Source organism: Salvelinus sp. IW2-2015, linkage group LG17 (genome assembly GCF_002910315.2).
Source record: "Salvelinus sp. IW2-2015 linkage group LG17, ASM291031v2, whole genome shotgun sequence".
Classification (NCBI taxonomy): domain Eukaryota; kingdom Metazoa; phylum Chordata; class Actinopteri; order Salmoniformes; family Salmonidae; genus Salvelinus; species Salvelinus sp. IW2-2015.
The window spans coordinates 41465528-41487027 of record NC_036857.1 but is presented as its reverse complement, the minus strand read 5'-3'; the positions used below and the strand labels follow the sequence as shown (position 1 = coordinate 41487027).

At 43.7% G+C, this 21500-nt stretch overlaps 1 protein-coding gene across 1 annotated transcript in view; it reads right to left on the bottom strand.

Moving 5' to 3' along the window:
- Window positions 1-15161, bottom strand: part of LOC111976706 (conserved oligomeric Golgi complex subunit 7-like) — a 29013-nt gene extending 13852 nt beyond the window's left edge. The window contains 11 exon segments of the mRNA XM_024005746.2: window positions 2863-3017; window positions 3945-4072; window positions 4610-4784; window positions 4786-4809; window positions 5151-5273; window positions 6176-6258; window positions 6504-6672; window positions 7763-7879; window positions 10018-10166; window positions 14498-14714; window positions 14843-15161. Of these exon segments, the coding sequence (XP_023861514.1) occupies window positions 2863-3017; window positions 3945-4072; window positions 4610-4784; window positions 4786-4809; window positions 5151-5273; window positions 6176-6258; window positions 6504-6672; window positions 7763-7879; window positions 10018-10166; window positions 14498-14660 (1286 nt within the window). The 5' untranslated portion in view covers window positions 14661-14714; window positions 14843-15161.
- Window positions 15162-21500: the final 6339 nt, after the last annotated feature.

The window sequence follows — 21500 nt, the reverse complement described above, 5'->3', positions numbered from 1 at the left end:
CTTTCAGGTTATGTCGATATAGGACTCGTTTTACTGTGGACAACAAAGTCAAGGTATTGGAGTGGCCATCACAAAGCCCTGACCTCAATCCCATAGAAAATTTGTGGGCAGAACTGAAAAAGCGTGTGCGAGCAAGGAGGCCTACAAACCTGACTCAGTTACACCAGCTCTGTCAGGAGGAATGGCCCAAAATCCACCCAACTTATTGTGGGAAGCTTGTGGAAGGCTACCCGAAACGTTTGACTCAAGTTAAACAATTTAGGCAATGCTACTAAATACTAATTGAGTGTATGTAAACTTCTGACCCACTGGGAATGTGATGAAAGAAATAAAAGATTCCCTTTATTATTATTCTGACATTTCAAATTCTTAAAATATAGTGGTGATCCTAACTGACCTAAGACAGGGAATTTTTACTAGGTTTAAATGTCAGGAATTGTGAAAAACTGATTTTAAATATATTTGGCTAAGGTGTATGTAAACTTCCGACTTCAACTGTACATACTGTATTACCTCAACTACCTCGATCCTCTGCACATTGACTTGGTACTGATACTTCTTCTAAATAGCCTCGTTATTGTTTTTATTTTGTTACCTTTAGCAAATATTGGACTTACTTTTTAACTCTGGACATTGGGAATTGGCTCATAAGTAAGCATATCACTGTAAAATCTACACCTGTTGTATTCGGCACGTGACCAATAAAATTAGATTTGAGAGTATGGGTAAAATTATTAGACCAAAAGGTGAGGACAACAGTTCACCTGACAAGACTGAATCCAGACATTACACTGTTGATTTTATGTGAATTTTACATTTACTGTACTTTTCGCCGCATTTGTTGATAACAAATTCAGAAAATATCCTGGATATATTCAGTAACATGATAAGAACATTCCAGGAAAATAGGGCCGAAACGATATCAGTATCGCGATACTCGTTAGTATCGTGGCAAGGAAACAAAACATGAAGCAGATTTAAGTTCTTTAGGAAACAGCCCTACTGTTGGACACTAACATCATTATGTTGTCATCCAGAGTCACATTTATTTATTTTCGAAGCTATAGCATACAATATTTTACATACAGCAGGTTTTTAAAGGACCAAAGAGTTTGGCCTGATTTGTGTTTTCATTTTTGTCATAAAAACATTTCAAGGATGGTATGAAGGTATGAAAATTTGGATGCCCAACCCTATACAGACACACACGGTCAGATGACGAGCAGTTGCCATTGAAAGGCGGTGATGCAACCGGTCAGGATGCTCTCAATGGTGCAGCTGAAGAACTTTATGAGAATCTGGGGACCCATGCCAAATCTTTTCAGTCTCCTGAGGAGGAAAAGGTGTTGTCGTGCCTCTTCACGACTGTCTTGGTGTTTGGACCATGATAGTTTGTTGGTGATGTGGACACCAAGGAACTTGAAACTCTCGACCCGCTCCACTACAGCCCTGACGATGTTAATGGGGGCCTGTCTGGCCCGCCTTTTCCTGTAGTCCACGATCATCTCCTTTGTCTTTGCTCATGTTGAGGGAGAGGTTGTTGTCCTGGCACCACACTGCCAGGTCTCTGACCTCCTCCCTATAGGCTGTCTTATCATTGTCGGTTATCAGGCCTACCACTTGTGTCATCAGCAAACAATGATGTGTTGGAGTCGTGCTTGGCCACGCAGTCGTGGGTGAACAGGGAGTAGAGGAAGGGACTGAGCACGCACCCATGAGGAGCCCCCGTGTTGAGGATCAGCGTGGCGGATGTGCTGTTACCAATCCTTACCACCTGGGGGCGGCCCGTCAGGAAGTCCAGGATCTAGTTGCAGAGGGAGGTGTTTAGTCCCAGGAACCTTAGCTTATTGATGAGCTTTGAGGGCACTATGGTGTTGAAAGCTCAGCATTCTCACATAAATGTTATTTTTGTCCAGGTGGGAAAGGGGAGTGTGGAGATTGAGATTGCGTCATCTGTGGATCTGTTGGGGCGATATGCGAATTGGAATGGGTCTAGGGTTTCCAGGATGATGGTGTTAATGTGAGCCATGACCAGCCTTTCAAAGCACCACATGGCTACGGACGTGAGTGCTACCGGTCTGTAGTCATTTAGGCAGGTTACCTTTGCATTCTTGGGCACAGGGACTAAGGTGGTCTGCTTGAAACATGCGGGTATTACAGATTTGATCAGGGAGAGGTGCATTTTTAAGCTCTCCTACCTGTGCCATTGAGGAACGACAGCAAGCACACTTGTAGGTATTTTGTTTTGAACACAACCCTGCATCCCCCGCCATCACACACTTACTGTTGTTCTTTACGCAATCCAGAAAATCACAATCTGGGTCAGGTGGGCATGATTTGAAAGGTTATTACACTGCCAACGTAACTAGCTAAGTTATTAAACTACAATCTGACAGTGTTGGGCTTTGACAAGGCAATTCATACAGCGCTGTGCTGTGCCGAGCATGTCTGACGTCATGTATAGCATGAAACTGTACAGACACTGCTTGAAAATTTAGACATTTTCAACTCATGTGTATGAGTGTAAAGGGTAAAACAAAATGTATTTGACTGAGCAATTGTATTCGTATAAAATAATTTCTGAATTTTTTAAAATGCATACAACATAGCTCAGTAATTAAATGATGTTGGTTATACAGTCATTATTACTCATCTTTATCAAGGGTGTCAATAACTCGGACCCCACTGTAAGTGTTTGTACTTTGTAGCCGTGTACTGTGTAGTGTAATTANCAGTCATTATTACTCATCTTTATCAAGGGTGTCAATAACTCGGACCCCACTGTAAGTGTTTGTACTTTGTAGCCGTGTACTGTGTAGTGTAATTAAGTGTGTGCAAGTATGAACTGAAGTGTATAATTACTTGGTGAAGAGGGCTTTGAGGGCCTTGAGGAGGCCACACACGGCCAGGCCGTCGGTCAATTTGACACAGCGGTCCACAGCAACACTGGCCAGGCCAAACAGCTTCCCCACTGAGTGACTCAGCTCCTCCACACAGTCTATCACCTCCCCACGCTCCTGATAGAGGGAGGGTGATAAGGAGAAAGAGGTAGAGGGAGAGGGAGGAGAGAAAGTGTAATGAAGAGAGAAGGAAAGAGGTACACAGTCAATGGTCACATGGTCCTTTCCACCTGCCTACCCCAGGTATGACACTAAAATATGAAATTACCATTGTATCAGGGTTGGGGTGTGTGTGTGTGTGTGTGTGTGTCTGTATAGGGTTGGGCGTTATCCAGATTTTCATACCACCCTTGTGTCATACCGGGGTATATGGTATTACCAGCACTGCACACAAAAAAAGCCTAATTAACGTTATCAGAATGCAAACAAAGCACTAACAAGTACATGCATCACCGCCTGGTATGGCGACTGCTCTGCATACAACCGTAAGGCACTACAGAAGGTAGTGCGTATAGCCCAATACATCACTGGGACCAAGCTTCCTGCCYTCCAGGACCTATATACTAGGCTGTGTCAGAGGAAGGCCCTAAAAATTGTCAAAGACTCCAGTCAAACAACTCATAGACTGTTCTCTCACGGCAAGCTGTAACGGAGCGCCAAGTCTAGGTCCAAAAGGCTCCTTAAGAGCTTCTACCACCAAGCCATAAGAGTGCTGAACAATTATTTGCATTGACACACTCCCCCCCCTTTGTTTTTACACTGCTGCTACTCGCCGTTTAATATCTATGCATAGTCACTTTACCCCTACCTACTTGTACAAATTACCTTCACTAACCTGTACCCCTGCACATTGACTCAGTACCGGTACCCCCTSTATATAGCCTCATTATTATGTTTAAAATATATATATAATAATTACTTTCGTTTAAATTGTTTTGAGCATACAATATATCTCAGTAATTGTATTATTTATTTTATAGTCTTTTTTGCTCATCTTTATCAAGGGTGCCAATCATTTCGGACCTGACTGTACGTGTGTCTCACCAGGGGCATGGCGCTGATCTGGATGAGGAGGTGGGACTTCTCCAGGTCGCCATACTGCAMCTGGTAGGGTTTGTAGGGGTCGTACAGGGAACTGACCAGCTCATTCACCTTCAGCAAGTTGTTCTCACCTGAGAGGTACAACCACAACGTAAGTCTACAGTACCTTGAGGTCTGAACAGTGAGCACTGAACTTCCCCCCCCCCCCAAAATCGCCCATTTAACATCAATCCTAAGGAAAAGTTTGAATTACGTGGGTGGAGCTAAAGTCAGGATTCATCCTTATACATCATTAGTCATTATAAACATGTAATGAGCAGATATTTCAAATACTTGAGCTGCATTTACTTTAGCTTCCCTACTATAATTATGTTACCTATGGAATAGTCCCAAAAGTGCAAACGTCAAGCCAAATCAAGTGCACCTTAAATACTTGCAAGTATTTGACATGTATTTAACCCAGGTCTTTTATCAATACAATATTAACATCTATATCATCACTCTCCCTGTTGACAACTGATTAAGGAGGAAAATAAGCTGTCTAGCTAAAAACCCAGCACTATTTCGCAACTCAGCATTGACTGACTTGTTGATGAATATGCACCGTCCCTGTTAAATAACAAATGATAGGCCTAAAACTACATAGGAGTAGTAGCAGGTGAACAGACCCAGGTGTGGCAGCATAGCTTGCTCCAGGCTCCTGCCGAAGGTGGCAGCGGTGTGGTGGAGCTCCAGCAAGGTGTCCATCCGCTGCTCCTGGGGGGCGCGCTCCATGGCCGTGCTCAGACACACAGGGATGGAGGGCACCATGGCCCCCAGGGTCTGGATCAGCAGCACCGTCACCAACCTCGTACGGGTTCTTAAATACCTGGTGGGGGGGGGGGGGGGTAGATGATACACAAGTCAACTGGGGACATGGGGTTAGGCTGTAGATTGCAAAATAAACATGGATATAGTGTATCCTTGACGCTCAGCAGACATGTTCGTTAAAGCAAAAGGCAAATGTGTGTTATTGTACAGCCTACCAGCGTAAATTATGCTATGAAAATGGTGTATAACTTATGGTATGAGTGTGTGAGGATACCTAGGGTGTGTGTTGCTGTACTTAGTGTGAGGATACTTAGCTGTGTGTTTTACAGTGAGACGAAGTGTGTGAAAGATGCCTAGGTGTGCGTGTTACGGTATGAGACAGCGTGTGTGTGAGTATACCTGGCTGCTCCACTGTAGCTGTGAGTGCCAGGTGGAGAGCAGGGTGTCGTAGAGTTCAGCCAGCTGCTGGTTCAGACTCAGCTCACTCTGAGACAGATCCTGCCACACACCCACCAGCTGACCCTGGAAACAAACACACACACTCCTACAGATCAACCCTGTAAGACCCTAGCAATTACAGTCCCTCCAGGATTACGCAATTCCGCGATCGTATAATTCATGCAAAAATCAAACYAACCATGCAAAATATTTTTTGATCTGACCTTGTACTGCATAAAAAGTCCAATCAAAAGAGAGTACGCAATTTCGACCACTGTTACCGCAGAAAACAGCCCAATCAAACCACTCTTCAAACTTTTTTTTCCCTGCCAGTGTGTGAATCTGATGGTTGATAACTGACAGATTACAACTGACAGGCAGAACAATGAACAGGAATCCATTTTATTTATCGAGAAAAAGTCACAGCTAAAGTGGGGGCAAATTGTTTTGCACTCCATGCAACGCTGTGTTGGAACACAAGAGAAAGTCATGCGAAGCATGTGAAAACTATGTCCGAACAGCCACCACAGCAGCGGCAGATCACCATGACTGAAGCCAAAACAGAGAAATCTGTGATAGTGATGGGTAGCTTGCGAATAACTCATTCTTTTTGAATGACCCGTTTTACTGACTCGAGAATCATTATTCCTTTTGTTTGAACTGCTGGCCGCAACGAAGGATCGATTGTTTTTACGCTCCTCCGGCTCAGCATAGCGGCTCCAGAACTGTCTATCATGTGTTCACGCAAGAAAATAGATCATGCTGCATGCAGGCAGCATAGAGACGGAGACTATTCGGCTTAAAATACTAGAACTGAGCACATACGACTTTTTAATTGCTTTATATGAAATGAACGATCAAAACAAAAATCTGTAAAGCCGCCGTAAAAGTGAGCATTTTTGGCCGCAGACATCACAACAACAAAAAAACATTGAGAAATCCTGGGGGGACGGATGAAACGAATCAGTGATAAATGCAATACATACCTTATGACACTTGTAGTAGTAGGCAAGAAGCTGTGGCATTCTGTCTATCTCTGTGAAGACTTTCACAAACAGCTTGGCTTGGTCTACAGGGAAGAAAAGCACGAAGAGGAGAAATAGGAGTTTAGAAATAATATAAATACTGGATTCGGGTTGAGGCAAACACTTAATTTCAACAGTATTCAGTCCACAGTTTAATCAGCAATTACTTAGGAGACCAATGTATATGAAAACCACCATAGACCGTGGCATGGTCTGAACCGGATGTCTAAACTAATGCGGATTCAATATTCAAACTCTCAATCCCATCCTTTACAAAACAGTATCTTACCGACAGACATGGAAWTGAAGGTGGCTACTATCTGGGGGCTGGCCAGGGCCTCCAGCCTGTTCTTCAGAGCCTCCAGGTAGACACATTTCTCAGAGTAGTCTGGCGTATCCACCAGCATGGCTAGGCTGTTCTGCATGGCGGTGAGCTTAGAGGAGATCACTGTCAAATCCTAGGGAACAAGGGAGCGCTGGAGGTTTAGGTTAAAACAAAATGGAGGTTTGGTTGAAACAAAATGACTAAGCACACGCACAAGACTATACACAAAGTCTACAAAACATTAAGAACACCTTCCTGATATTGTGTCGGTCCCCCCCTCCCCCCGCCCTCAGAACAGCCTCAATTCGTCGGGGCATGTACTCTACAAGGTATGGAAAGCGTTCCATAGGGATGCTGGCCCATGTTGACTACAATGCTTCCCACAGTTGTGTCAAGCTGGCTAGATGTCCTTTGGGTGGAGGACCATTCTTGATACACACGGGAAACTGTTGAGCGTGAAAAKCCCAGCAGCATTGCAGTTCTTGACACAAACCGCTGTGCCTGGCATCTACTACCATATCCCGTTCAAAYGCACTTAAATATTCTGTCTTAGCCATTCACCATGTGAACAGCACACATACACAAGCCACGTCTCAATTGTCCCAAGGCTTAAAAATCCTTCTTTAACCCATATCCTCCCCTTCATCTACAKTGATTGAAGTGGATTTAACAAGTAACATCAATAAGGGATCATAGCTTTTACCTGGATTCACCTGGTCAGTATATGTCAAGGAAAGAGCAGGTGTCCCTCACACACACACACTGACACAAAACCCAGATCCATTCACATGCGCACGCACATAACACKCACGACAACACAAACACACATGCATACCGACACAAGTCCACACCCACTGTATTCGGTGCATGCGACAAATATCATTTTATTTTATTTCAAATTAAAATCAGTAGACCCTATGGCTTCCCATAAATGAGGGATCTCTACCCTGACTCTATACCACCGAACATAAATATGTAGTTCTGCCTTTTGAGGAGTTAGAATTTTGGGATCTCTCATACTATTAAAGAACACCAAAAAGGCAGGATGTGTAGTGCTCTTTGTAGAACAAGAATAATATTGTCATAAATAAAATGTGCCCAATTATTTTATTGTGCCCCCAAAAATTATAATTCTGAATCCTAAATGTATGAAATCTGTACAAAGAGTGAATCGCCAGTCACAGGATAGGAGAGCAAAAGTTTTAGAGGTAGTTTGACGCCACCTGTGTCTTGAAGGTCTCCTCAATGTCTGCACTGAGCGTGCTCCATTTGTCCGCTTCCTGTAGTGCATCGGCAGCCAGGTGCATGCGAGACTTGACCTGATCAAGCTCCACCAAGACCTGCAGCACAGAATCAAGAACAGTAAAACATACAATTCATATTTTGCACATTGTGAGCTTGTTATACTATTTGGATAGTATGATATCCTGTCCAGGTGCTAGATCGTAGAGTATTATGCGCCTGTGTATGTGGCCATGAACGGACTGTGCTGCATCTGTGTTATGGGTCTTTGCTTAGTACAAGTCACTTCACCCAGTCTGTCTGTGCATTTATAATATACAGTGGGAAGAAAAATTGGTCATAACATGTTCTCTGATCTTCATCCAAGTCACAACAATAGACAAACAGTCTGCTTAAACTAATAACACACAAACAATTAMAATTTTGCATGTCTTTACTGAACACACCGTGTAAACATTCACAGTGCAGATTGGAAAAAGTATGCGAACCCTTGGATTTAATAACAGGTTGACCCTCCTTTGGCAGCAATAACCTCAACCAAACGTTTTCTGTAGTTGCGGATCAGAGCTGCACAACGGTAAGGAGGAATTTTGGACCATTCCTCTTTACAAAACTGTTTCAGTTCAGCAATATTCTTGGGATGTCTGGTGTGAACCGCTCAAGGTCATGCCACAGCATCTCAATCGGGTTGAGGTCAGGACTGACTGGGCCACTCCAGAAGGAGTATTTTCTTCTGTTCAAGCCATTCTTTTGTTGATTTATTTCTGTCTTTTGGGTTCAAATCAAATGTTATTTGTCACATACACATGGTTAGCAGATGTCAATGCGAGTGTAGCGAAATGCTTGTGCTTCTAGTTCTGACAATGCAGTAATAACCAACGAGTAATCTAACCTAACAATTCCACAACTACTACCTTATACACACACCATATACTACCTTATACACACCTTATACACACAACTACTACCTTATACACACACAAGTGTTGCATCACCTAACTTCTGTTGTGCTTCAATTGTCAGACAGAAAGCCTTACATTCTCCTGCAAAATGTCTTGATAAACTTGGGAATTCATTTTTCCGTCGATGATAGCAAGCTGTCCAGGCCCTGAGGCAGCAGAGCAGCCCTAAACCATGATGCTCCCTCCACCATAGTTTACAGTGGGATTTTTATTTTACCTTTATTTAACTATGCAAGTCACTTAAGAACAAATTCTTATTTTCAATGACGGCCTAGGAACAGTGGGTTAACTGCCTTGTTCAGGGGCAGAACYACAMATTTTTTACCTTGTCAGCTCGGGGATTCGATCTTGCAACCATCCGGTTACTAGTCCAACACTCTATCCACTAGGCTACCGGGATGAGGTTTTGATGTTGGTGTGCTGTGCCTTTTTTTCCTCCACACAGTGTTGTGTTCCTTCCAAACTRCACAACTGTAGGTTCATCTGTRCACAGAATATTTTGCCAGTAGTGCTGTGTAACATCCAGGTGCTCCTTTGTTTGGACAGCAGTGGCTTTGTCCATGGTGTCCTCCCATGAACACCATTCTTGTTCAYTGTTTACGTATTGTASATTCGAGATGTTAGCATCTTCCAGAGATTTCTGTAAGTCTTTAGCTGACACTCTAGGATTCTTCTTAACCTCATTGAGCATTCTGCGCTGTGCTCTTGCAGTCATCTTTGCAGGACGGCCACTCCTAGGGAGAGTAACAACAGTGCTGWAACTTCTCCATTTAGACAATTTGTCTTACCGTGGACTGACTTTTAGAGATACTTTAGTTACCCTTTCCAGCTTCATTCAAGGCAACAATTCTTAATCTTAGGTCTTCTGAGATCTCTTTTGGTTAAGGCATGGCTCACATCAGGCAATGCTTCTTGTGAATAGCAAACTGAAAATTTGTGAGTGTTTTTTATAGGGCAGGGCAGCTCTAACCAACATCTCCAATCTCATCTCATTGATTCGACTCCAGGTTAGTTGACTTCTGACTCCAATTAGCTTTTGGAGAAGTCATTAGCCTAGGGGTTCACATACTTTTTCCAACCTACACTGTGAATGTTAAAATTATGTAATTTTCTTGTCTATATTGAATACAATCATGTGTGTGTTATTAGTTTAAGCACACTGTGTTTGTCTATTGTTGTGACTTAGATGTAGATCAGATCAAATTTAGGCAGAACTCCAGGTAATTCCAAAGGGTTCACATATTTTTTCTCTCCACTGTAAATAACCCCTATACCTGCATGGACTGTACAGTGTCCTGCTCAAACTTCCTAATGTCCTCCTTGACCAGGACCATCTGCTCCTTCAGGAACGACGCCTCTTGCTTAAGAGCCTCCACATCCCGCAGCACTCTGGGCATGTTCTGCAGGGCCTGGTTACTGCTATCTGAAATATAATTCAAAAACTAAATTAATTTGTGCCAAGGACTGGGCCCTGGTGAAATGTTTTCTGTTGTGTCCGTAAATAGTCAGAGAAGCTGGCGACATGGCATTGGTACCACAACACAACTGCCAGTGCCAAGTCAGATGGAAGAGGTAGATCTGCACTGACTGAGATAAAGGAATTACATTTAATTAGTTAGGAATATGTATCCTATGACTCTTGGTTCTTCCAGTTCAGTTAACAGCTGAACCTGGAATACTTTACTTCCTTAATAGCTTTGTGGAACAGGCAGCAATACAATAACATGAAATACAACAATTAGAGTATGTCTAGGCAGGGCAAACACGTTTTGGTGATTTCTAATATGTCATCAAAATAAATCAATCACTGCACGTTTTTGGACTCACACAGCAGTTTTTACCTGATGAAGAACAATACCATTGGAAATTAATGTTGAAAGTTCCATTTAAATTCCTAAAACTTAAGTTGAAAATGGTGTCGCTGCTTCCTGTTGACAAGACATATTGAAAAATAGCCCCATGTCACAGTTTTAAAATGGCCAAATCAATAAAAAAACATTTTGTGATATTGAAAACCTAAAAATAAAACATTTACTATCTAGACATACACAACCGTTCAKAYGTTTGGGGCCAMCATCCCGGAGTCGCCTCTTCACTGTTGACGTTGAGACTGGTGTTTTGCGGGTACTATTTAATGAAGGACTTATGAGGCTTCTGTTTCTCAAACTAGACACACTAACTTGCCCTCTTGCTCAGTTGTGCACCAGGGCCTCCCACTCCTCTTTCTATTCTGGTTAGYGCCAGTTTGTGCTGTTCTCTGAAGGGAGTAGTACACAGCYTTGTACGAGATCTTCAGTTTCTTGGCAATTTCTCACATGGAATAGCCTTCATTTCTCAGAACAAGAACAGACCGACGAGTTTCAGAAGGAAGTTCTTTGTGTCTGGCCATTTTGAGCCTGTAATCGGACCCACAAATGCTGATGCTCCAGATACAACTAGTCTAAAGAAGGCCAGTTTTATTGCTTCTTTAAATCAGAACAACAGTTTTCAGCTGTGCTAACATAATTGCAAAATGGTTTTCTAATGATCAATTAGCCTTTTAAAATTATAAACTTGAATTAGCTAACACAATGTGCCATTGGAACACAGGAGTGATGGTTGCTGATAATGGGCCTCTGTACGCCTATGCAGATATTCCATTTTAAAAATCTGCCGTTTCCAACTACAATAGTTATTTACAACATTAACAATGTCTACACTGTATTTCTGATCAATTTGATGTTATTTTAAATAGACAAAAAAAAGAAGTGCTTTCTTTCAAAAACAAGGACATTTCTAAACGACCCCAAACTTTTGAACGGTAGTGTACGTGCGCAACAACAGTAATCATATTACTTGAATGGCAGCACCTTAAACTGAACATGCACAAATGGCAATAAATCACACAATCGGTTGGGGGGGATATGCGCTGTTGAGACTACCACAACTCAAAAAACACAGAGCAACTGGAGATATTTTTACACCACTGGTTAGAGGACAACCTGCAGAACAGTCAGCTCCATTTTGGAATTTTGACATTGGAGAAAGGCAACACTTCTGTAAATCAGTCATCGATTGTCACATTGAAATCAATTGCGCGAGAGGGGGAGATGAGCTTGCACGTCCTGTTAAAATTAACACCGTTTTAAAAACGAATAATGTGTGCACCACTGATTAGAGAWCAATTTGTAGAAGACAGCTAACTACATATTGAAGTGTTGCATTTTGATTAAAGTGGGTTGCTAACATAACGTAAGTGTAACGCAACACTTTTTGTGTGATATCACGCTGAAATCAATAGAACAGGGGGGTAAACGATTGAACCGTTTAAACAGTGCTACACCCAAAAGGCCACATGGAAGAACCTAAACATGGTTGGTTAGATGAATGGCAGATGTTGATTTCAGAAGGCTGCCACCACYGAAAAGGTAAGAAACCACTTTCAGTAAGTTATCCTCAACGAATCGCGACCCGCCATAAGARATCAACAGTGACAACAGTTGGCTGCTWTTTAAGTCATAGTTGACTGTCAAATCAGTTTATCGGTGTGGCCAGTGACTTTTATAGAGACCATCCTGAATGATCCATGCCATTTCAGAKAGAYAATTATACCTGCGTTCTAAGTCCTGCGACCCCAGCGCGTATGACAAAAATCAAGAGAACAAAAGATATTGATCTGTTTTAAGCAACTGATTGTGTAATTTTGTAGACTTTTAAACATCACCAATCTGAGGTAAAAACTACGTGCAATTCCCCCCAATTTGATGTGGTGAAAACATCTGCTTGTGATGTTACCGAGTTACAGTTCATATAAGGAAATCAGTCAATTGAAATAAAAATAATCTAGGAACCTAATCTATGGATTTCACATGACTGGGAATACCGATGTACAATACCCTAAAAAAAGTTAGGGGCGTGGATCAGAAAATCAGTCATTATCTGTGTGACCACCATTTGCCTCATGCAGCCGCGAGCACCATCCTCCTTCGCATAGAGTTGAGCAGGCTGTTGATTGTGGTCTGTGGAATGTTGTCCCACTCCTCTTCAATGGCTGTGTGAAGTTGCTGGATATTGGCTGGAACTGCAACACGCTGTCGTACACGTTGATCCAGTTCATCCCAAACAGGCTCAATGGGTGACATGTCTGGTGAGTATGCAGGCCATGGAAGAATTGGGACAATTTCAGCATGCAGGAATTGTGTACAGATCCTTGCAACATGGGGTTGTGCATTATCATGCTGAAACATGAGGTGATGGCAGCAGATGAATGGCACAACAATGGGCCTCAGGATCTCATCACGGTATTTCTGTGCATTCAAATTGCCATCGATAAAATGCAATTGTGCTCGTTGTCCGTAGCTTATGCCTGCCCATACCATAACCCAGGGATGTAAACAAATGTGTGCACAACATTTGAGAGAAATAAGATTTACATGTTGCTTTAGTATTTTGTTCAGCATACGCAGGGCCGGTCCTGGCCGACCTAGGTGAGACAAAAAATTGCCACCCCCTAAAAATGTAAAATGTCAGACCAAAAACTAATGTCCATGGATGTGGGAAATCAAGGCTGGTCCGGACTAKATCAAAAAGACATCCAAAAGGKYRCAGTCCGTGRTTACTAAGATACAGCCTACAGTGTCAGCTGAAATTACATTTTAGGAATGCCCATCTGTGGTAGGCCTACCGTGTGTAAAACACCCCAAAAAAGGCAGGTCCAGACAGGACCAAAAGAAAATAAAAGACTTCAGCCCATTCTTACTGGGATGTAGCCTACCATGTCTGCCTGCAATAMAATTTTTTGAATGCCCATCCATGTGGTAGGCTCACCGTTTGTAAAACAGGCCGTTGCATTGGCTTTATCAGTCCTGATTCCTGTGACTAATCTATTTGGGTATTTAAGATCTGAATATCTGCTACCCAACTTTATCAGGAGTTATCCTGAGCRTATTTGCAATGTMTTTARACAYTGGGAAATGCAMAAGTATTCTCTTTTTCGCTATGATCAGCTCGTAAAAAAATGTACTYATACAAACTTGAAACTACTGATCATGACAATTAACCCACGGGATGAATCTCCTGGACAGCAGTAGTGAGTAGCCTGATTGTCCATTCCATGTTGTCCATTTCACTCGTTTATTAACATGTCAGCACATTTTTTTATTTGACTGGGCACCATTTAGGTTAGGCTATTCAATCTGATTAACCAACATGATCTAAAAAGTTTCCATCTTATTACATGTTATACAGAAAAGGCCACATACTCTTTCTACCATATGCTATATCTGCTACATGATTTATGTTAGATGTTTGTTTCCCTGCCTTTGGGCTCTAGTTATCACATGGCGGTATCAGCGCTCACCAAAAATGCCACTGGTTGAGAGAAATTGTCCTTGTTTTTTGGCAGAATTGTGTGAGGTTGCATGTGTTGTTGGAGGTGCATCTTGTGCAGTTTCTCTGCCGCCCTCATCAATCTGCTGCCATAGATGGCCGCCTAATCCTGCCTAATGAGCAGTCCAACCCCGAGTATATGTCCCGTCACAGTGTGAAAAACTATTTTCACGCCACTTCGATTCAGCTATGACCGGAAGTTACTTTTTCCACGGCAGATTAGGGGAATTAGCAAGGAGTTTTCGAAAAGGGTTAACGAATCATGCACCGTTAACCTGCTACGAAAATCACTTCCGGTCGTAGCTGTATCGAAGTGGCATGAAAGGAGTATGTCCCATGTCACAGTTAACCAATTYGTTAAAGTTAGTTAAACAAATATTTGGTTACCCTCTATTGCATTGTTAACTTCCTGGATGAACACCTGCAGTTTCATGACCAGCGTCGCCGCGTGCGCATCTGCCTTCCCAGGSGCATCCTTCTGCATCTTGAAGGCCCCATTCACCCAGTCCTTCACATCGAAATCATCGTCCAGAAATTTTGAGAAGTCCATTTTGCTGTCCGAAAAACTTCAGATAGCTGGTGAATTAGGTCAAGAGAAAACGCTCTGTGTGGGGATAAAAACAAATTGGACATTGACAGCTTTGACAGCTTCGTTAACTACCAATAACATTCACTATATGGCTCATATATTTATCAAATAGTAGCTACATGTATATTACAAGTAACACTCACCATTTCACTTCTGAATGTGACATTCACATAGACTTCAAATGCAGGTTAACGTTAGCCAAGTCCGAGTGATGAAGATCTGCTTCTTTTCATTTGAAACAATCTAATATCTCCCCATTACAGGTTTAGAAACGAACAGAAAATAAACAGCCCATGAGAATGAAATGACCATAATAACTAAATAGAGTTCGAGCAAAGCAACTGCCTCCTCCAGAGTTAATTTGAATGGACTAAAACATCTAAAAAAGAACTCGAATGTTCAGTTTTGATGACAGTAAATTCCGGTTGGAGCTCACTCAATGACCTTCCCCTAGAAACAAATGAGGATAAATGGTTCCTATGTCGCGTGCCCATTGCAATGATCTCAGCTCGATAATGTATCAAGATTATATAAAWTATTTTATTAAATATTAATTCAAAGCATCCATGAGGTTAACCTTCACCATCAATTATAACATGTGTAGATTAAAATAAAGTACTYAYGAACGAATTTATTTGTGTTACACTCGAAGTCCCTTAAAAACCAAATCCTGCTTCATGGTGGCCTTTTTTGATGAGGTTTAACGGCAGCTGCCATCCAACTGGACTGGAGTATAATTCCCTTATACTTTGCTCGAAAAAAGTWAAATAAATAAACAAATACCCTACCATTTTACCCTAAATTTGTTAAAAACACAACACCCTACTCCAATATTTAAACCTGTCTTGTCCTACTTCAGGCCAACAGCCTGAAAGGGCAGGACACCATCACTRAAGACACCCTGTAACTCTTCTGGCGTCAAATCTTGTACACCCAGATACTTATCTGCAGCTGCCACCACAACCTCTATTTTCTGCAACTTAAGTTCCATCCCTGCAGTACAGTTCATAACCATTGCTATGAATGGTAAAAGTCCAATATGACTGAAGCATATATCACTCGTTGGCCTATCCCTCTGTGTTGATACAGATCTACTACTCACACGAATCCTCTCAGGATCCCTCCACCATGGCGCCGGAGGGGATGGCTGACGTTTTTCGGGCTCCTYACCAATTGTGCTATTTTGTGTGTTTTTTTTTCACATTGTTTGTAATAAACATTTTTTACACAATGTTGATTCTACCATCTCTTATGACCGAAAAGAGCTTCTGGATATCAGAACTGCGATTTCTCACCTCGAACTGGACAAACATTTTTTCTTTGAGTCGGACACGAAGGATATAGTGTTGCTCCCAGATAAGGCCCAAATCCCTGTCATTCACATTAAGAAAATAATGAAAAACAGGGGGCGGAGATCAGGGTGCCTTGTGAAAATTTGTTGGCGATTGGGTAACTCGCCTCTACCATCCGTTTTATTAGCCAACATGCAATCACTGGAGAATAAACTGGATGAGCTTCGTTTGAGACTATCCTGCCAAAGGGACATAAAAACGGTAATACCTTATGTTTCACTGAGGCGTGGCTGAACGACGACACGGATGATGTACAGTTGGCTGGGTTTACCGTGCATCGGCAGGATAGATCAGCTCCATCTGGTAAAACGAGGAGTGGGGGTGTGTGTCTGTTTGTCAGTAACAGCTGTTGCGCYATGTCTAATATTAAGGTAGTCATGAGGTATTGCTCGCCTGAAGTAGAGTTCCTCATGATAAGCTGTGAACCACACTATCTACAAAGAGAGTTTATCTATATTTTTTGTGGGAGTCTATTTACCACCACAAACCGACGCTGGCACTAACACTGCACTCAACTAGCTGTATAAGGCCATAAGAAAACAAAAAATGCTCATCCAGAAGCGGCGCTCCTAGTGGTCGGGGACTTTAATGCAGGCAAACTTAAATCCGTTTTACCTCATTTCTACCAGCATGTCACATGTGCAACTTGAGACCACCTTTACWCCACACACAGAGATGCATACAAAGCTCTCCCTCACCCTCCATTTGTCAAATCTGACAATAATTCTGTCCTCCTGATTACTGCTTACAAGCAAAAACTAAAGCAGGYAGTACCAGTTACTCGCTCAATACGGAAGTGGACAGATGGCACGGATCCCACGCTAAAAGACTGTTTTGCTAGAACAGACTGGAATATGTTCRGGGATTAATCCAATGGCATTGAGGAGTATACCACCTCAGTCACCGGCTTCATCAATAAGTCCATCGACGACGTTGTGCCCACAGAGACCGTACGTACATATCCCAACCAGAAGCCAAGGATTACAGGCAACATCCGCACCGAGCTAAAGGCTAGAGCTGCGGCTTTCACGGAGCAGGACACTAATCAGTACTCTTATAAGAAATCTATGCCCTCAGACGAACCATCAAACAGGCAAAGCGTCAATACTGGCAGGACTAAGATTGAATCCTACTACACCGGCTCTGATGCTCATCGGATTTGGCAGGGCTTGCAAACAATTACGGACTACAAAGGGAAACCCAGCCGCGAGCTGCCCAGTGACGCGAGCCTACCAAACGGGCTAAATGCCTTTTATGCTTGCTTCAAGACAAGCAACACTGAACCATGCATGAGAGCTCCAACTGTTCTGGACGACTGTGTGATCATGCTCTCCGTYGCCGATGTGAGCAAGACCTTTAAACAGGTAAATAATCTCCAGGCCGCGGGGCCAGACGGTGTTGAGGATCAGCGGGGTGGAGATGTTGTTTCCTACCTTCACCACCTGCGGGCGGCCCATCAAAAAGTCCAGCACCCAGTTYCACAGGGCGGGGTCGAGACCCAGGGTCTCGAGCTTAGTGACGAGTGGTACTATGGTGTTAAATGCTGAGCTGTAGTCAATGAACAGCATTCTTACATAGGTATTCCTCTTGTCCAGATGGGTTAGGGCAGGGGCGATTGCGTCGTCAGTGACACTATTGGGGCGGTAAGCAAATTGGGTCTAGGGTATCAGGTATGGTGGAGGTGATATGACCCTTGACTAGTCTCTCAAAGCACTTCATGATGACAGAAGTGAGTGCAATGGGGCGATAGTCATTTAGTTCAGTTACCTTAGCTTTCTTCGGAACAGGAACAATAGTGGCCATCTTGAAGCATGTGGGGACAACAGACTGGGATAGGGATTGGTTGAATATGTCCGTTAACACACCAGCCAGCTGGTCTGCGCATGCTCTGAGGACTGGGCCTGCAGCCTTGTGAGGGTTAACATGTTTAAATGTTTTACTCATGTTGGCCACGGAGAAGGAGAGCCCACAGGCTTTGGTAGCGGGCCGTGTCAGTGGCACTGTATTGTCCTCAAAGTGAGCAATGAAATTGTTTAATTTGTCTGGAAGGAAGACATCGATGTCCGCGACGGGGCTGGTTTTCTTTTTGTAATCCGTGATTGACTGTAGACCCTGCCACATATGTCTTGTGTCTGAGTCGTTGATTTGCGACTCTACTTTGTCTATCTACTGACACTTTGCTTGTTTGATTGCCTTGTGGAGGGAATAGCTGCACTGTTTGTATTCGGTCATGTTTCCGGTTGCCTTGCCATGATTAAAAACGATGGTTGGTGCTTTCAGTTTTGCGCAAATGCTGCCATCAATCCACGTTTTTTGGTTAGGGAAGGTTGCTAATAAACTCGCTCACCGAGTCAGCGTATACATCAATGTTGTTGTCTGAGGCTATCCAGAACATATCCCAGTTCACGTGATCGAAACAATCTTGAAGCGTGGAATCCAATTGGTCAGACCAGCGTTGTATTGACCTGGTGGGAGGGGAGCGCTTTGTATGCATCGCGAAATTTAGAGTTGCAGTGATCCAGAATGCTACCAGCTTGTGTCGCGCATTGGATATGCTGATAGAATTTAGGAACTATTGCTCTTAGGTTAGCTTTGTTAAAATCCCCAGCTATAATAAATGCAGCCTCAGGATTTATGGTTTCCAGTTTACATAGAGTCCAGTGAAGTTCTTTCAAGGTCGATGASGGATCTGCTTGGGGTGGAAATACACAGCTGTGGCTATAATCAAAGATAATTCTCTTAGAAGATAATGTGGATGGCATTTGATTGTTAGGAATTCTAGGTCAGGTGAACAAAAGCACTTGAGTTCCTATATGTTGTTATGATTAACGACTCATGGTGTAATCACAAGGCATAGACCCCGCCCTTCTTCTTACCAGAGAGATGTTAGTTTCTGTCGGCGCGATGCGTGAAGAAACCAGGTGGCTGTACTGACTCTGACAACATATCCCGAGTGAGCCATGTTTCTATGAAACTGAGAATGTTACAATCTCTGATGTCTCTCTAGAAGGCAACTCGTGCCATAATTTCATTCACCTTGTTATCTAGAGATTGAACATTGGTGGATGGTGTGCTCGCCTTCTGAGTTGGACCAGTAGGTCACTTCGTTTGCCTCTCCTGCGGCYACCGCGTTGTTTTGCGTCGGCCTCTGGGATAAGACCGCATGTCCAGGGTGGAGGTCCGAACAAAGGAGCTGCTTCGGGAAAGACGTATTCCTGGTTGTAGTGATGGTAAGTTGACATCGCTTTTATATCCAATAGTTCTTCTCGGGCTGTATGTATAAACACTTGAGATTTTCTGGGCTAACAATGTAAGAAATAATACATAAAAAACGAATAACTGCATAGTTTTCTAAGGACCTGAAGCGAGACGACCATCTCTGTCTGAGGCCCTCTTGCGTTTTTTGTCAGGGAACCACAGCGAGGCTATCCAGTTCCTGCTCATCAAATCCCCTCAGATTCCCATGGTATTGGGATTCTTCTAGCTCCAGCGACACAATCCCCTCATTAACTGGTCTACTGGTGCCATCATGGGCTGGAGCCCGTTCTGCCACATCCATTGCCTGAATTTAGCACAACCTGCCCCGGACCTCTCCTCCATTCCTGCAGAGTACCAGGACCTCCGGGAGGTGTTCAGCAAGGCCCGGGCCACGGCGCTCCCGCCGCACCAACCTTATGACTGCGGGATTGACCTTCTCCTTAGCACGACTCCGCCCCGGGGACTACTGTACCCTCTGTCGGGACCAGATACCAAGGCGATGGAGACCTACATTGGGGACTCCCTTGCTGCCGGATTCATCCGTCCTTCTTCTCTCGCCAGCGCAGGGTTCTTTTTTGTGGAGAAGAAGGACAAGACCGTGCATCAACTACTGGGGTCCAACGACATAACGGTGAAGAACTGCTACCACTCATCTCCTCGGCCTTCGAGCCGCTCCAGGGGGCCACTGTGTTTTCCAAGCTGGATCTACAGAACGCCTACCACCTGGTGCCGATACGGGAAGGGGACAAGTGGAAGACCACCTTCAACACAGCCAGCAGTCACTACAAGTATCTGGTCATGCCATTTGGCCTTACCAACGCCCCTGCTGTGTTCCAGGCTCTGGTCAATGATGTTCTCCGCGACATGTTGAACCAGTTCGTCTTTGTCTACCTAGATGACATCCTCATCTTCTCCCCTTCCACCCAAGAACATGTGCTCCACGTCCGACAGGTTCTCCAATGCCTCCTGGAGAACCAGCTGTTTGTAAAAGCAAAGAAGTGCGAGTTCCATCGTTCCACCATCCCTTTTCTAGGTTTCATCATTGCCCCAGGGAGTGTGCAAATGGACCCCGGGAAGGTGAGAGCGGTGGTAGATTGGCTGCAGCCTACTTCCAGGGTGTAGCTGCAACGCTTCCTGGGGTTCGACAACTTCTATCACCGCTTTATCCGGGGTTACAGCAGCCTGGCTTCCCCCCTGTCCGCACTCACCTCGCCCAAGGTTCTGTTCACGTGGTCTCCAGCTGATGACCGGGCGTTCTGGGACTGTTCCGGGCCCTAAACGGTACTCCTTACCACGCCTACAGCGGTGAAAGCTCCAGCCTCTCCTCGGTGGGTCTATACTTCTCATGTGAAATGAGATCCGGCTGACTAATGGGTAAGCTGGAAGAGGCGCTACGAGCAGAAGAGCTGGAGAAAAGGAGACTGGAGAGTAGGAGTTATGTTAAGAAAAGTGTTGTCATAACAGCATCCATCTGTGTACTAATAACCCTCTTCCTAGCACTAGCAGTGGTGATTCATGTGAACAGTCATAATGACCATATTTCAATGCCAGTACAATGAATAGGAGAGTGGACAGATAAGAGGGTACTCTCAGGGTGGAGCAATTGCAGAGCAATTGTGTTACAGGAAGGGAACTGGAGAGAGCAGTACGGCACTTCACATCTGAAGAACCAGACGAGACTGTCCCTCCTGCCTGCGCCAACACCGCCCCTGTGTGGAGGAAGAGGTGAAAACTACACTTTCGAAACSATATCCCTTCACATCCTCCCAGAGGGAGGGGAGCAGGAAACCCACCCTAGACATGTCACAAATGTTCAGTCTTCAGAGAGTAGCTCAGGGCTGAGTAGAGTCAAAATAATGTTTGTTCCCCAAATGCCGATAGTGTACTGTATCAAGTTTCAGATAGAAACAGACTTTTCATACCCGATAAAATGTTGTGCTGGGATAACGACACTTAGAAAGATGTTAGCCGAGCAATACACTAAGAAAACCACAATTGTAGTGAAAAGAGTTGATCAAATGAGTCATTTTGGAACAGACGGTTATCCAATGTAAATGGAACAGCCTAGAAGCAGATAAACAATCTCATAGGGTGTTAGAATAGGACACGGGTGAAGAGGCCATAACAGCACCTTCCAACCATGGTGGAGAGTTCACCAAGGCACTGGTGGTAAATGAAACATCTATAACAG